The sequence below is a fragment of the Trichoplax adhaerens genome, genomic scaffold (assembly GCF_000150275.1).
Source record: "Trichoplax adhaerens TRIADscaffold_9 genomic scaffold, whole genome shotgun sequence".
Lineage (NCBI taxonomy): Eukaryota > Metazoa > Placozoa > Uniplacotomia > Trichoplacea > Trichoplacidae > Trichoplax > Trichoplax adhaerens.
Window position 1 is genome coordinate 1,129,535 of NW_002060951.1, and position 14,832 is coordinate 1,144,366.

Genomic DNA, 14,832 nt, shown 5'->3' on the forward strand with positions numbered 1-14,832 from the left:
AATGTTATTTTTAACGGTTTTGCGGTTGTTATTCCGTTAAGGCGTTGTAATCATATTCTATTCAGTCTAAAATAGGCTACTTTAATTACAGAATAATTGTACTTTGAGCTCAATTTATTCATCTACTGTATAACAAATTCTTAGGTGTACGAGCAAAAGCAAAATTAGAGCCGCCACGCTATTATTTTGCTAAACTTCTATGACTCCAACAGCTGATTTATGCGTACACTAATTGATTATTGCGTTTCGTACAGTATAAACTATTTCCTAATACGAACAAGAAATCATAACCACTTAATTTCATTTCTAGCCTAAGCAGACCGTGTCATCGATAAGCATAAATATCGATGCGTCCTTATACTGTACAGTATATACAGTACTGTAAATTGTACGTAAATAGGTGTTCTGTAGATACAGTATGAAGATCGCTAGTTCCGACTTTAATCATACATATTATATCCATATCCACATTTAATAACACTGTACGTACGGCGTAGACGTGTGCAATCTGCACTATGTAGTGCAGTACAACATTGTGTTACTGGTCCATTGTAGCTCAGTTTACAATTACAAAGCAGCACACCATAGCACTACTCGATCTTGAAGATTGCTGTTCTGTTCGATGTTGTAATCATATATTCATCGAATATAAAGCTACTCTATGAATAGGAAGCAATAAACGCTAATTTAAGACGCATATCGATACTGCTTAGCATAAATTGTAAATAAATTATTTTTTACTTATTGTTAATAGAAACGAAACAGAAGCGGAACTGACGAAAGGATTCAAGATGAGAAATTTCTTTCTTGGAAAGACAAAAGAATTGCTATTTTAAATAAATACACAACCACGGAAAAATTATCTATTGCTACTGTATGTTAAAATCTTAATACAAACTAAATAACATTGAAATTGAAATTATCAATACCGTCATGAAATAGTCGGATTTAAATAGTCATTTTGTTTTTTAACTATTTTTGATGCATCTTTAGAGCTTCTTCACTGCTGATGACAAGGAAAAACGTAAGTTATTGACCTTGATAGTCTCACGGGCTACTTGTGCACTAATGGTGACCTGATAACATAAGATTGCAAACACATTAATGACAGTACTTAGTCTTAAGTCAATGTAAATTATAGTATTCTCATTACTATGATTAAGATTAAGGATATATCGATTTCAATCATACTTTCTTGACAACAATTTAAAAGTTAAAGGAAATCAAGCCGTCACTACGGTTGAAGGAAAGGTCAAGCAACGATTAGAAGAACTAAACAATTTAAATGAGGTTAACAAAATATTGCATAAATCGAGATAACCTTAATTCAATTTGTTTAATGAAATAAACTACCCGTTATCTTTAATTCAGCAATCCTATCACTCTCAGTTTAGAGGCATAGTAATTAATTTTTACCGTATTGCATCATTTAAAGAATGACACTATTACTTCATTGGCATTAGTAGTTAAGTTATTTATTAACTTTTTCATTAGGACTCAGCAAAAGAATTATTAAATCTGAACCAGAATGAATTTATCCAACACATCGATAATATGAATCAGGTATACATAAATAGAGCATAACTGCAGTAAAGCATTACAATTCATACCCGATTAGTAATCAAATTGTATCACCTCTTTCAGGCATTAATTAACGCATGGGAAGCTGATCAAAGAGTTAAGACTTTAAAAATTGCTATTCAAGTAAGTTATAGCACTGTATAATGAACTGGACATACTGTACATGAATATGAGTTATAGCGTTCTTGCTGCTAACTTTGCACATTTGTACCGTTTACGATGGATTATACAGTGTGCGAAATTACTCAACGACGTTTCGGTTATACAATTTTATCCTAGCAAATTTGTGCTAGTAACTGACGTATTGGATACGTTTGGTAAGAAAGCCAACTATTTTTACTATAGTTGTATTTTTTCATTTATGAATTAAGAAACTTTGCTAAAATTCTTAACAAAGAAGACTCTATTATAACGTCTGTTATCTTTGGCTATGATGTAGGTTTTCTAGTTTACGATCGGCTTCGACGCAAGTCGGCTGTTATCAATCCAAAAAGTAACAAATTATCTGAACTACCAGGTATAGTATTCTAATAAACACTATTACCAAATGGCTGGCCTAATCAAATACTTTAAATAACTCCTTTTTTCGGTAGCTTAAATACCAATATCGTCATAACTTACAGTTGTTCGAATCTGTCTCTTACAGAAAATTTCTCACCCAATGACGTACCTGACCAAGCTAAAGAAACTTGCAGAAATTGGTTTTATAAAGTTGCTTCAATTCGTGAATTAATTCCAAGATTGTAATTACACTTTCTACCAATCCTACTACAATAGTATTATGCAAATTAGCTATTGTCATCTAATTCCTAACATTAATCGTCTCGTAGTTATTTAGAATGTGCCATACTCCGCTGCTACAAATATATATCATTAGAGTAAGAATTTTGTTTCATTAGTTTACCAACATACTTGTAATAAATAGTATAATTAATAGAACTTTGAATGACTGAGTAATATTTCTTTTTCTCACTAAATTGCTCAGTGAGCACAAAAGGGTATTGATTAGGCTCGCACGTACGATAGCAGGAATTGGTGACCCTTTGGTTGCTGCTTACGCTAGAGCGTACCTATGTCGAGTTAGCATCATAATTAACTGCATTGTAATTCTAATTCTATTTCACTCAACTAATTTATGTTGCTGTTAAATATCGGTAGGTAGGGATTCTTGTTACTCCTTCCTTACGAGATTATTGCAATTTATGCCTAACAGATTTTTTTAAAACATATTCTCAGGTAACTATAATAAAATCTAAAATCTATTTACGATTATCAAGTACGCCTTGAATACATTTTTTTGTTGTTATTCATATTTTAGTTATCATCTGATGCCGTTCAAAATACACTTGCAAGTCAAGGCATAGGTAAAATACTGAACCCAATTCATTAAAAACATATGCAATCGATCGATATTATACAGACTTTTTGGATTATTCCATACTAAGGGTTAGTCCAGTATTTCGACCTCTACTCACCTGCGGTTGAATGGGTTCTAAAATGTTGTCAGCACGATGCTACAGACGTACGTTAAGTTCTTACATAATAAAAGTCATAGCTTTTATAGTGCTATAGAAAAAAATATTTTGAACATTAATTGTTATAGCCTTTAACTCAAAGTATTATATTATCCGTCAATATATGTTTAGGTTGCTTTAGAAAAATCCTTAAGTGTGTACAAAAAGGAATGCAACAGGTTGGAGACTGTATCTTAAAATTTATCATGCATACAATTAGAATCTACTAATTATTTCTATTATCAATCCCAGTGCACTGGTCTTAAATAGCATGCTAGTCACACTGAAGGCGGAATTTGTCTCTAAACGGTAATAATACAATCTTATTGCTAGATAAAAAAAGTCTCAAATGATTACATTATCTTTTTTCTTATTATTTTTTATGCAGTAGCACTAACACATCTGTATATTTCTGGGTTTTTTAAATTCTACAGTGCTCAAGAATTTGTCGAACTAATCAAAGGCTGTGTTGAGTCTGGCTTTTCAAAAGTAAGATTTTTACATAACGGCTAGAATACAGTGCGATGATTTCTTTTCGGATTAATGGTAAAATTTTATCGTAGCATAATTTATTTGCCAATTTTGGCATGTCCTTGATTGAGTATCCACCTATGGAAGACCAGAAATTACCTGTTCTCTCAGAAGTAAGCTTATTTTTGATCAAAATACCTTATGCAAGCTACATAACATCCTTTCATGAACAATCTATTACTCATTAAGGTTTGGAAAATTGTTATGAAATACAAGGATCCTGCGGTAATGAAAACCCTCATCTATGATCAAATCCTTTTGATTTGTAGATAAGTTCTTAATATTAAAACTACTTTATTTGATGATCGTAGGACTATATGGCCTGCGCTTCTGTTTGGATTGAATATCCTGCGAAATACTTTTCGGTATAAACTATTTGTATGCGCTTTACGTCTAACTATTTCATACATGTGAGCGCTTTCGTAACGCTCACACAGCGTTACACTTCTCACATAGTTATTATTACCCCATACACGAGAACATATTTCCTGTCCCATATATTTAAGACTTATTTTAAATTGAAACTGCAGGTTCGTGAAGTGAACAAGTTATTAGATGACATTATTAAGCATTTACAGCCAGACAGGGCGTTTGAACATTTTTATCCTCAGGTATGCGCAGCCGGACCAATCTATGTTATATTACTTTATTAATCACTTTAAACTGCTAAATAAAATAATGTACCAATATATGAGCATTACAGTTCACCTTAATTTTAAGGACACAAAGTTAACTCATTGAGTAAGGGACTCAGTGTATAGCTTCTATACACCTCCTAATGCTTATTAACCTTCTTTTTTAATACCTTCTTAATTAGTTGCACTCAATCGTAATAAGAATGCTAGATCATTTACATGACTTCAACGCCATCTTTTCAATGGTAAATTGTTTAATATTTCTATAAATTATAACTATTGTAAGCGCCCTGCCAGCATAAGAAAATTTGCCTCTGTTGTTGGAGTTCAAAAATGTCAAATTCTTCATTATTATTATTATTCTAACTTAATTAGGATAAATTTTTACCTTTCCTCGATATGTTTCAAAAAGATTCTACGAAGCTTGAAGTGTTTCGTATTATTATTGATTGTTTCAATAAGTACGTATAATTTAAAATCCCTTTATTGAAACATCTCTTAGCCTATCGCTTATGACTCTAGTTTGAGCTAATTAGGATTCGCTAATACTATAGGTATCAAGAAGATGCAGTTAATGATCCTATGGTCGTAAATGGTTTAATATTTGTGTCTAAATCGCTTCATGATTCTGTAAAGTAAGTGTCATTCTGTAAGCATGAGTTTTAGGAGAAATTCTTAGATCTACCAAAGATCAGTGATAATCTCATCCATACTAGAAGAATCTAAACCATTCCCTTTTTCTAAAGTTCCTTAGCCTTAGAAGATTCGAAAAGAGAAATAAGTAACCTTATCACAGCATTCATACAGAAGGTATGTGTAAATTTATTACCTACTTTCAAGAAATCATTTACCCATAGTTGACAACTGTACCAATGACGCCCATTAAGGTTGATTTTGGCCGAGATTTTGAGCAACAGTTAAATTTCTATGTCGACGCACGCTCTTTCTTTACAGCGCTGGATGCAGTTGTAATACAGCTTGTGCAGGTAAGATCAACTACAAGGTTTACTCTATCACATTACGAAAAAAGGATAATTTCCTAAGAAATTTATTAATCTAATAACTTGCTGTTATAGTGTTTTAATAGCTTAGCAATGAACACCTTGGAGGTTGTCAAAGGCTCGCATACCCATAAAACCTCATCCTTTGTTCGAGCATGCATTGCTAACTGTTTTATCACTATACCTTCGATAACTAATATATTTGACCGTCTCCAACTATATTTGTTGTCGGCAGAAGTAGCCGTAATCAATCAGGCATATCCACAAGGTATAATTAGAGTTTATAGTTATTTTAACCCTCCAAAAATATAGTAAAGAATTATTGATGTTATATTTTGACCGTTGAACATTTTGATATTCCAAGCTGATGATATTTTAAAAGCCACCATACAGCAACTTTTACAAATTCCTCGAACGATGGGTAAACTTTGCCTTAACTAGTTTCAGTAAATATTAAACTGTACTTTTAATGTAAAGTATTTCTGATCATGTAATCTTCCATATTTGTGCATATTATTACTGTGCAGAAATTGATAATCGGATTCGATCTACTGAACCCAAAGTTTTGGACTACCTAAGCCAATTGTTAGGATTCCTCCAATATGTTCCGGTAAAATTATACATATTATCGAAATGAGAGCAGTATAGTATTCGCATAAATCACAATAAAAATAAATAATGGACCGTAATATTTAGGATAATCCAGATCAAGGAGCTTTGTATCTACTCAAGGGCCTCCTAAATGTCTTGCAAAAATACCATTGGGACAGTGATCTAGGAAAAATTAAAATGTATATTAAAACAATTGGACTACTATCCGCAATGTGCCAGGTAAATCTCGGCTTAATGTACAGTATTTGCTATTTACAGTTAGCAAATACAATTTAAATTAATAATTTTATTTTATATACATTATAGGATGGTTACTTGTATCAATTAAAAAATGGTTAGTATGTGAGCATATCATATTACTGTTGTTGTGAACTCACGACCATGAATTTTACTTCATAAATATATCTATTGTAATAATTGTATTGGATATAGTCGATTCCAATGACAAATTATATGGACAAGATAAGAAATTTATTGCAGAAGTTTTACAAATAATTGATACACTGCATGAGGAAATTCGCCAATATATGCAATCAATTTCTTCTAAAGAGGTACGTTGGTGCACGATTTCTATCTCATAGAACGATTACAGCGTCTACTGTAGCAATGGATTAGAACTTATTTTCAGATGGATATATCTCGTCATTTATGGTTATTAGATCTTAGCAATATTAATACTCAAAAATACTAATCAATTATACTCCTTTTATTAGATATTAGCTGATGTTGCAATGCAATATTTTCATTGGTATGTAAATATAACCTTCATGATTGTAATAATTTATTTGTAGTCTTACCAGCTAATGTTAATATTGGACAGTTTAAATTTAAAATAGAGTAAAGTAAGGTGGGTAATTTGACTCGTATGGTATGAGGTATAATTAGATCTGTCTATTTTCTGTTTAACAGTATAATATCCCACGCCGATTTAAGTGATCAGCAAATGATGAGTTTTGCCATTAAATTATGGAACATTGTTAAGAAACAAGGTTGCGTAGATGCCAAAGTGATCGTAAGTATGAAGTAGACTCACAAACAGGTCACGAAGTTCAATCGCTATGTTCAGTATTTATTAAACTTTAGATAATCCAGTGCATCAAAAAATTTCTATTTAGAACCGCACGATAGAGTACCTCAAAGGTAAAGCAAAGCTATCGACTAGTGGAGCCTACGATCAACTTGTTAACAGCATTTAAAAAGAAGGCATCATAGCCATTAAAGCCATTAATAAACTTGTATTATAAGAAATTGGAATCATAAAATGCAATGAAATCTTACAAAAATATGGCAATGATGACACCATTTTTTATTAGACCTTTATTAACTAATAAACCATAATATTATAGTCGTAACAATAGTTTTACCAAAATCACGAAATGAATACTACTGTCAGTTAAATTTTTTATCACAGTTTCTGGTAACTATAATTAATTCTGCAGTACAATGCGTAAAATATCTGTGTAATTGTGTATGTACAGTGTCTTTCTTTACGATAATGCAATCCCTTCTGCAAATATTCTATTCATAAACTAATTTTCAACAGAACCATAGGTTTAGGATAGGTTTATTTCAATTGTGTTAAAGTATTTTAGAACGAATGTAATTAATACTTCTAGGCATAGGCGTTCAATATACATATGTATTTATATTGTCTATATATATACGGTTGAGCTAGAAATTTCTTTTTGTTTTAGTTACTATTTTAATCTTTTAATTTTTTCGCCGTATTATCTTTAAACAACGAAGTCACTATCTTGAAAGCTCCTCGAAGCATTTTGTAGAACCAATAACAGTTCAGTACATCAGCAATAGCTGGTAGAATGATCAAAGCGAACACTTCTAAACTTGTCATAGCATTCAAGACACCCGTTTGCCAATAATGGTAAATAACATGGTACTGAATAGGCGCGAGACACAGTCGCGATAGGAAAAACGAAGCAGTCATCAATAGTCCGTTGATGACGTAGATGGATGTTCCTCTTTCATATTTACAAGCATCTAAGAACCACCTAATTTGAAAAGCAAGGAGGAAATAAAATATAACAGTTTACATAATATCCTTACTTAACAAATTCCAAGCTATAGAAGCAGTTATACAGGATGCAGTATTCAACTGTAAGAATTGAAACTACAAGATTAATTTTCGATTGGCTATAACATGAATTTAGGTTATTCATTAAGACAGTAGCACAATGCACACATTACCTTTGATTGACAAAAGGTGTCGATGCCTCAGATAACATTCTGAGAGCCGATATATAAGGTGCTATTCCTCCAGCCTAAGTGTATTGATTATAATTATGATTACAATATTAACTGTTACAGAAATATCTGGATTTGATTTTGAAAAGTTAAGATTAAGCAATCAATCTTTACTATGGTAATTACAATCTACCAGTTGAACTTGGCATCCTAATACGCCAATAACATGATGTATTATCATTCCGATATCATGGAAGGCATTATAATACCATAAAATAATAGCGAGATCTTGCGCAGGTAATGGTTCACCCGGAAAAGTATAAGAAATGAAGACATTAAAGAAATAGATTTATCGTAAGAATTTTATTCACAAACTTTTTCGTGTCTTTAATTATTCATTAACAAACGACAAATACCTGCTATAAAATACCCATAAGAAATCTGGATACTGGCTTCAAGTATTGAAGGATTACCTCTGAAAATGGATTGAGTAGCATCGATATTACTTTCTGGTATTGGCGTCACCGTACATAGTACCATAAGTGATAGCAATATTGTGGCACTTCTTGTACAGTGTACACAACAAAGTGTATCATATAGTGCAGTCCAGTATATACTACAGCTAGTTGATTTTACATAGTTTTAGATTCTAATTATCTTCAATATGAGTCTTGAAAAATTCGATTAAATTTTATTGCTTAAAACTTTTTATAATTTTTATATAATTTAACTGAATAGACTATTGTTAAATACAGTAGTAATATTTCATCTAGTAAAGTGTAAATTACTGCAGTACATAACTATGTAGCTATATAAGTGAGATCATAAAAAATAAAAGTTACACTTTCGCAAACCCAGAGAACTGAACCTGGCATATGATTTTGTGCAGAATTGTGATGATTGGATGGTACAGACCAATGTGAAATGATAGTAAAATATCTTTTTACTACGTAACAGACACATAGTACCTTATTAGCCTGTGCAATTATAATTACCACTTTGATTCCATATTATTAATTGTAACAAACCATACTATGCAAGTGACATGATATCTTTCTATTTTGCAATAACGAAGATAATTACTATAGCTTTTACGTAAAATATCGTACATAATGAATTAGTTTCATTAATGTTGGCAGTTTCCATTTTAGCACTTTTCGTTGGATCAAGTATACTTGTATAGTATCTAATTTGAGTTACAGCTAAAATCCTTACCGAGGATGATAAAGTGGAACCTGATCACCCAAAGCTATTGTACCACAGCAGATAATAACAATGACAGCGTGAATGTTAGAATAAATCCTATAATTAGAACAGCATGAATTATATATATTATTGGTGTATTAAAATTTTGAACTCAGAATATGAAAGAAAACATAGTTAAAGATAGCCATGCTACTTCTCATGCGATTTTAGAATCTACTCTGTAAAGTAAATCAAGGTCACAACTAATTTCAACTCGATTTGCTGGATTATTACAACTAAAATGGAATATCATCACTAAGAGCAATATTAGTATATATCGCAACTTGCAGTGCAAGCTTCACCGAGAAATTCTAGCTGACATGTTACAATAATAGGTAGATTATGTAAACCTAACTTAGCAGTTATACTGCATTTTGTATCTTGCAAGCGCAAATGTAGACTAAACTATGTAGATTGATTGTAAATATCGTTATAGCATTGCAGTTAGTTATCCAGTTGATTCAATATGAAGCGTATTGATAAAGTTGTGAAACTGAACTATGAATTTTTAGTTTTCGCATTTTAGAGAAAAAATTAATCGTACGCAAAATATAATTTATTGATCGTTTATTTCTATACGTACATGCACATTATCTAGAATCTCACGAATAAAAATACAAAATATTATAAATCCTAACAATGGTGTAGTATGGTCTATGCGTGTTAACTTGAGTTTGCACTACTGTATTGTGTGTGTTATTGTAATGATATAAATTTTACTGTATTGTGTAGGAAAGTTAGTTCTAATTTTTATATCCCATTCGATTGAGTAAGACGGTAATTTACTGCATTTTATCATCACTGTAATAGTTTAAGATGACAGTACTATTTGTATCGTCGATTGCATGTACTAAAAACTTACGCAATCTCTTATTTATTTATAGTTAATACAATCTTAAGTAGTAAATTATGTCGTAGTTTTATTGAATAATAACCCTCACCTGGTATCCCATTCGACTTGTTGGTAGAATGTTAATCGACTATAGTAAGACCAGCATATACTTGATATATACCGGCTTAAAAAAAAGAGAATAAAAAATGAAACGCAACTGACAGGAGCGTAAGAGTTCTTGTAATCAAGAAGATGTCGGTAAATCTGCTGATACTCCATTGATTTCCTTCATTCAGTAAAAAACCAATCAGTACGATCGAAAGACAGATGGATGTTATTCCTATAAACGAAAATCAATTGATAAGATACAGCGATCATGACGATCATTTAATGTATTAAAACTATTAAACTACTTCGATTATCGTCAATGTGAAATGAAAAAAAAAAACAGTAGTATCCTTTATACGGTCGGCTAATATTTCCTACCGCCGGGTTAATAATTCGGTTATCCATCAAAGACCCAGTTGTATACTGTAAACTATGAAATGTATCGCCAAAATAGCCTATGACTAAGTAATGAAGCTGAACATATACAGTGAAATGATGCACTGATCAAAGGTCGAGTTGTGTTAGCCAATCAATCATATGGTGTTAGGTGATGGAATTGGTGACAAGGACAAGGGTAAGCTAAGTTTGCAAATACTGTAGATAATTTATCATACTGTAAATGAGCTTTTCGTTTCACGTTAAGATGGTTTGTATAGATGACAGATGACAATACCTCTTACAACTAACTACACAAGAATGATATCATGAAGCACGAATGCATGATACATCAAGAAATTGCATAACGGCGACATCCAGCAATGTATTTAATTGGATAGAGCAATATGAATGACGAACTCCTATCAGGAATATAGAGGTTTGTCCATTTTTACAGCCATGGCTGGCTGTTATCAAGGTCAAAATCAAGATAATAATATTGATTGATTGTTCAATATGGTCTGCCCTATCCAGATTGAAAACTGTGCAAGCTGATCAATAGAAATACATACAGTACAGCGATGAGCTATATAAACATGAACTTGAAGAGGGTTTGAAGACTACTGCGAGCCTTTCTTCCATCATTCTATTCCAATCGAATCTAGTAAAGTCAATTGATATAACTGCGGTGCAGTAAATTAGCGAGAGAATTTATAGTAGCAATCCTAACAACATGTAATGGATAGATTGTCATATAAAATATCCATCTATACAGTATATACTATATATATATAAATATGCAAGGGGCACCTCCCTCTTCTGTAATTCAAGAGTATCCTTTTCAAAATAAAAGGATACAACCACTCATCCAGCACAAGTATTGATCTCGAATGAATTCCATTGATTCAACATGGTGTGTCTTATCATTTTTATTTGTACTTACAGTATCTAATCTAGCCATTTTAACTGTTATTGATCGCTGTAGATGAAAGAGATGATCCATTTTGACTTTGGGATTGAGATGATATCACGGCCTATAAGCTATGCAACGAATAGCACCCTCGCGCCCATTTGCAACAGTACCCAACCTACTCTAGTGTACAGTATCGACCAGCATTCAGTCTATACTACAGTCTGTAGAACTACCGTAGTTTTGGCATTACAATATACTCTAGTCAGGTAAATAAGCGAAATTAGACTTGCAAACTTACCTATATTAAAAGTTACCAATTCTCTCAATAATATCCACAAATCAATTGTCTTTGCTGCAAAATTTTCAATCTATCGCTCCTACAAGTTGTATTCAGCCAAGATAGGTGATCAAAACCAATAATTAGAATGACTTTAGCTTCAAATGGTGGCTTTCCAAGGCGTAGTAGATTGCTTTTTTAATTAATGAGCCGAGACACTACCACTTGCAAGGTAGAGCATCGTCCATCCTGTCCCGTCCCGTCCATAATGAATTCATACTTCCTTCATACATGGCCAACACTATTGCAATTTGTATAGGATTGGAGTCTAGCGAAAGCAATAGGATGGCATACGCCTCTCGCATTGCATTATGGGAAAGACAGTATGCTATTGTAAATCAATAAGAGAGATCATACGATAATTAATTAAAAGAAATAAAAAAATAAAAATATTTAGAATGGCTCAATCCCAAACAGTTAACTGTTTCTTGCTGTGGAATATCACGTGTTTATTGCATGCTAACTGGCTCTAAATAAAATATCAGTTGTCTGCCAGTCCTCTCCAAGTTAAACAATGTTAATCAAGTAATCCAAGACTGGCAGTATTTTACAGATACAGTACTGTACTATACGTTATCCAATAGCTCACTGTAAATACAAAAAATAACATAGCGAAAAGAGGGACATAAAATGGCCGTTCAGTCAAAGACTTTGTGGAGACAGTGGCAAAAAATGTGCAAGCTTTTCATCTTCCTGCTCATTCTACTACACTACTCTAACCTTGATTGTCTTGTTAAACCTGCCAGCTCTTGATGTGCGCCTGGCGTAGCCAACATAGGGTGCGCTTGCAGACATACTCTATGAAATAATTGAAATGACTAGCAAAATACTGTAGTCAAGCTGTCAATTTGAACCAAACTGAAGGCTTGTCCGATCCTACTTTTATAGTGAGTAAACACTGGTTTATATGCGTTGAGGAACGTTCTACTCAAGATGGATGTTAAACATCAATTTACAGCACTACCGTACTCGAAAGAAGAGACATACGCGTAGACTGAGTGGATACGATCATTAGCCTGCTTTACTGGCTATACTAGCGATGTAGAGCCGACATTTTTACCATTCGGTCGGTAATCGCATGGTAATCTGTATAGTTTCAACCAGGGACTTCCAAGACTAAGACGAGTCCGTGTAAGCCCCTGCTTTTAGCCATGCATTCTAACAACTTTTCATAAATTGGCGTAGGTCTACTCTACAGTTTTGCACAACTCTACGACTGCGCTCCAAATTAGCTGCCAGGTTGATTTCGCACAGTACGATGTACAGTGACAATATCTGCTTCCAGCATTTGCATTTACTTTAATACAGTACAATAAATCTCTCGTCTTCAATTCATACTAGATCTCTGCAAAGGATGGTATTTTCGTTCCCATCCTCACTGTTTTTTTTTTTTCCTGATTTTCTTCCCCTTCCAAGTCCTGAACACTAGTTACTCTTTCCATTACTCGTATGCACTTTATACAGCAAGTAACATGATCAATGACAAGGTCCCTTAGGGATCCTGCAGTTGCAATGTTGTTCTGAAGATATCAAAATCACACTGTCATACCAATAAACCCATAAAGTAGACTACTACATTAAGCAGTTAATATCAATAACGCTACAATAAGTTTATGAGTTCTTAAGTAAGGTAACCGCGTGAATCTGAGTTACTTTCAGCAGAGACTATTTACAAGAGAGGGAGGGAGAGCGCGCGATAGGGGATCACTAGACACAGAACCAATTTGCAAAAAAATGATACAATTTTAGTAACTTTGTAAAATGACATTTCGACATCGTATTTATACAGTATACTAGCTATATCCAGCACGCTTCGTCGTGGAGATATTGTTAACCAGATGCACACTAGTGCACATCAGGAAGATAAACAAGTTGTTGACGATGTTTACTATACAGTATGTATAGGGTAGGGCGAACTTACGAGTTTTACTGTACAGTATGTTCTTAACTTAGTCATACAGTACACAAGGATACTGGCCCTAGATGCCTGTATTATAGAGCCATGCAGGTTAATCGAAAAACGAAAGCTGTATACTAATGCAGCTGGTTCTATTTCTTGCCAATCAATGCAAATGATGATGAATGTACGGGTATAAAAACATTTATAGCAGTTTAAACGAATCGATCCGCAACTGAATACTCTATTACAGTCTACTGCATCTGCAATGAGTTCAGCCAATGTCAGTAGCTATGTATGTCTAAATAAAGTATGTGTTGATTTAAAATGTTGTTATCTGCGCGTTTATGAAAGTCAAGTAGGGTTGCCTATTTGGGTAATTTAGCAAAGCTTGCAGAAGATATATTGTGCAATATTGAGCGCCTACCTACTCCTTCTATTCATAGCAATTATTCGATTTTACTTGAATACACTGTCATGCATTTCTTCTTCTAGTCCATATGATAAACTAGTGCAGCAATCGCTCGCGATAGGGATAATTAATAACATCACTATCATGAAAAGGTCGAAGAATTGATATAAATCCAAAGCATAATAGACTACCTTCAAATTAGCTCACGAGATTTACTTCATCTAGTGATCTATACGCAGAACTGAGAATTTATTATTTGTACAGTATTCTGAATGAGTTACTCGACTTGAGATATATTCAATTATCCTTCATCCATTACTCAATGATATCTATACCCGAAGTCACCAAGTAATCACCTATCAGTAATCAATTATAAACTAGCCATTCCTGTTACTCATTTACTGTCATGGCAGCGCTAAAATTTCAATTCTAGAACTCATTATATTATGAATCGCGGGAAACGCGTACCTTAATTTTTCCAGTATTTCACCTACATGATCGTTACTAGCTAAATTCATAGTGCTCACCTCAGTTATTATTATCTACCTAGCGCATCCAATCGTCCATTTATAATAACTACTTACCAACTGTCCGTATATACGAGTATATAAATACGATACAAATAAGTGCATCACAA

At 33.0% G+C, this 14,832-nt stretch overlaps 2 protein-coding genes across 2 annotated transcripts; one reads left to right on the top strand and one right to left on the bottom strand.

Annotated features, from left to right (window-relative positions):
- Nucleotides 1-754: 754 nt before the first annotated feature.
- On the top strand, nucleotides 755-6,901 carry TRIADDRAFT_28863 (uncharacterized protein; the record flags this gene model as incomplete). Its single annotated transcript, XM_002114869.1, has 30 exons — nucleotides 755-878; nucleotides 1,214-1,290; nucleotides 1,495-1,563; nucleotides 1,645-1,704; nucleotides 1,814-1,898; nucleotides 2,021-2,051; nucleotides 2,205-2,324; nucleotides 2,412-2,459; nucleotides 2,567-2,660; nucleotides 2,740-2,817; nucleotides 2,900-2,945; nucleotides 3,027-3,103; nucleotides 3,316-3,404; nucleotides 3,530-3,584; nucleotides 3,659-3,739; nucleotides 3,816-3,851; nucleotides 3,938-3,991; nucleotides 4,157-4,237; nucleotides 4,444-4,506; nucleotides 4,637-4,722; nucleotides 4,816-4,896; nucleotides 5,008-5,071; nucleotides 5,149-5,247; nucleotides 5,338-5,530; nucleotides 5,627-5,683; nucleotides 5,790-5,872; nucleotides 5,959-6,093; nucleotides 6,181-6,208; nucleotides 6,307-6,429; nucleotides 6,750-6,901. Coding segments are annotated over 30 exons (2,469 nt in total), but the record flags the coding sequence as incomplete, so codon positions are not given.
- A 675-nt stretch (nucleotides 6,902-7,576) lies between these two features.
- Nucleotides 7,577-12,681, bottom strand: TRIADDRAFT_58892 (uncharacterized protein; the record flags this gene model as incomplete). Its single annotated transcript, XM_002115061.1, has 5 exons — nucleotides 7,577-7,883; nucleotides 8,080-8,153; nucleotides 9,312-9,378; nucleotides 10,263-10,337; nucleotides 12,626-12,681. The coding sequence occupies 5 exons, from the start codon at nucleotides 12,679-12,681 to the stop codon at nucleotides 7,577-7,579; spliced, it is 579 nt and encodes a 192-aa protein (XP_002115097.1).
- Between the last annotated feature and the right edge of the window lie 2,151 nt (nucleotides 12,682-14,832).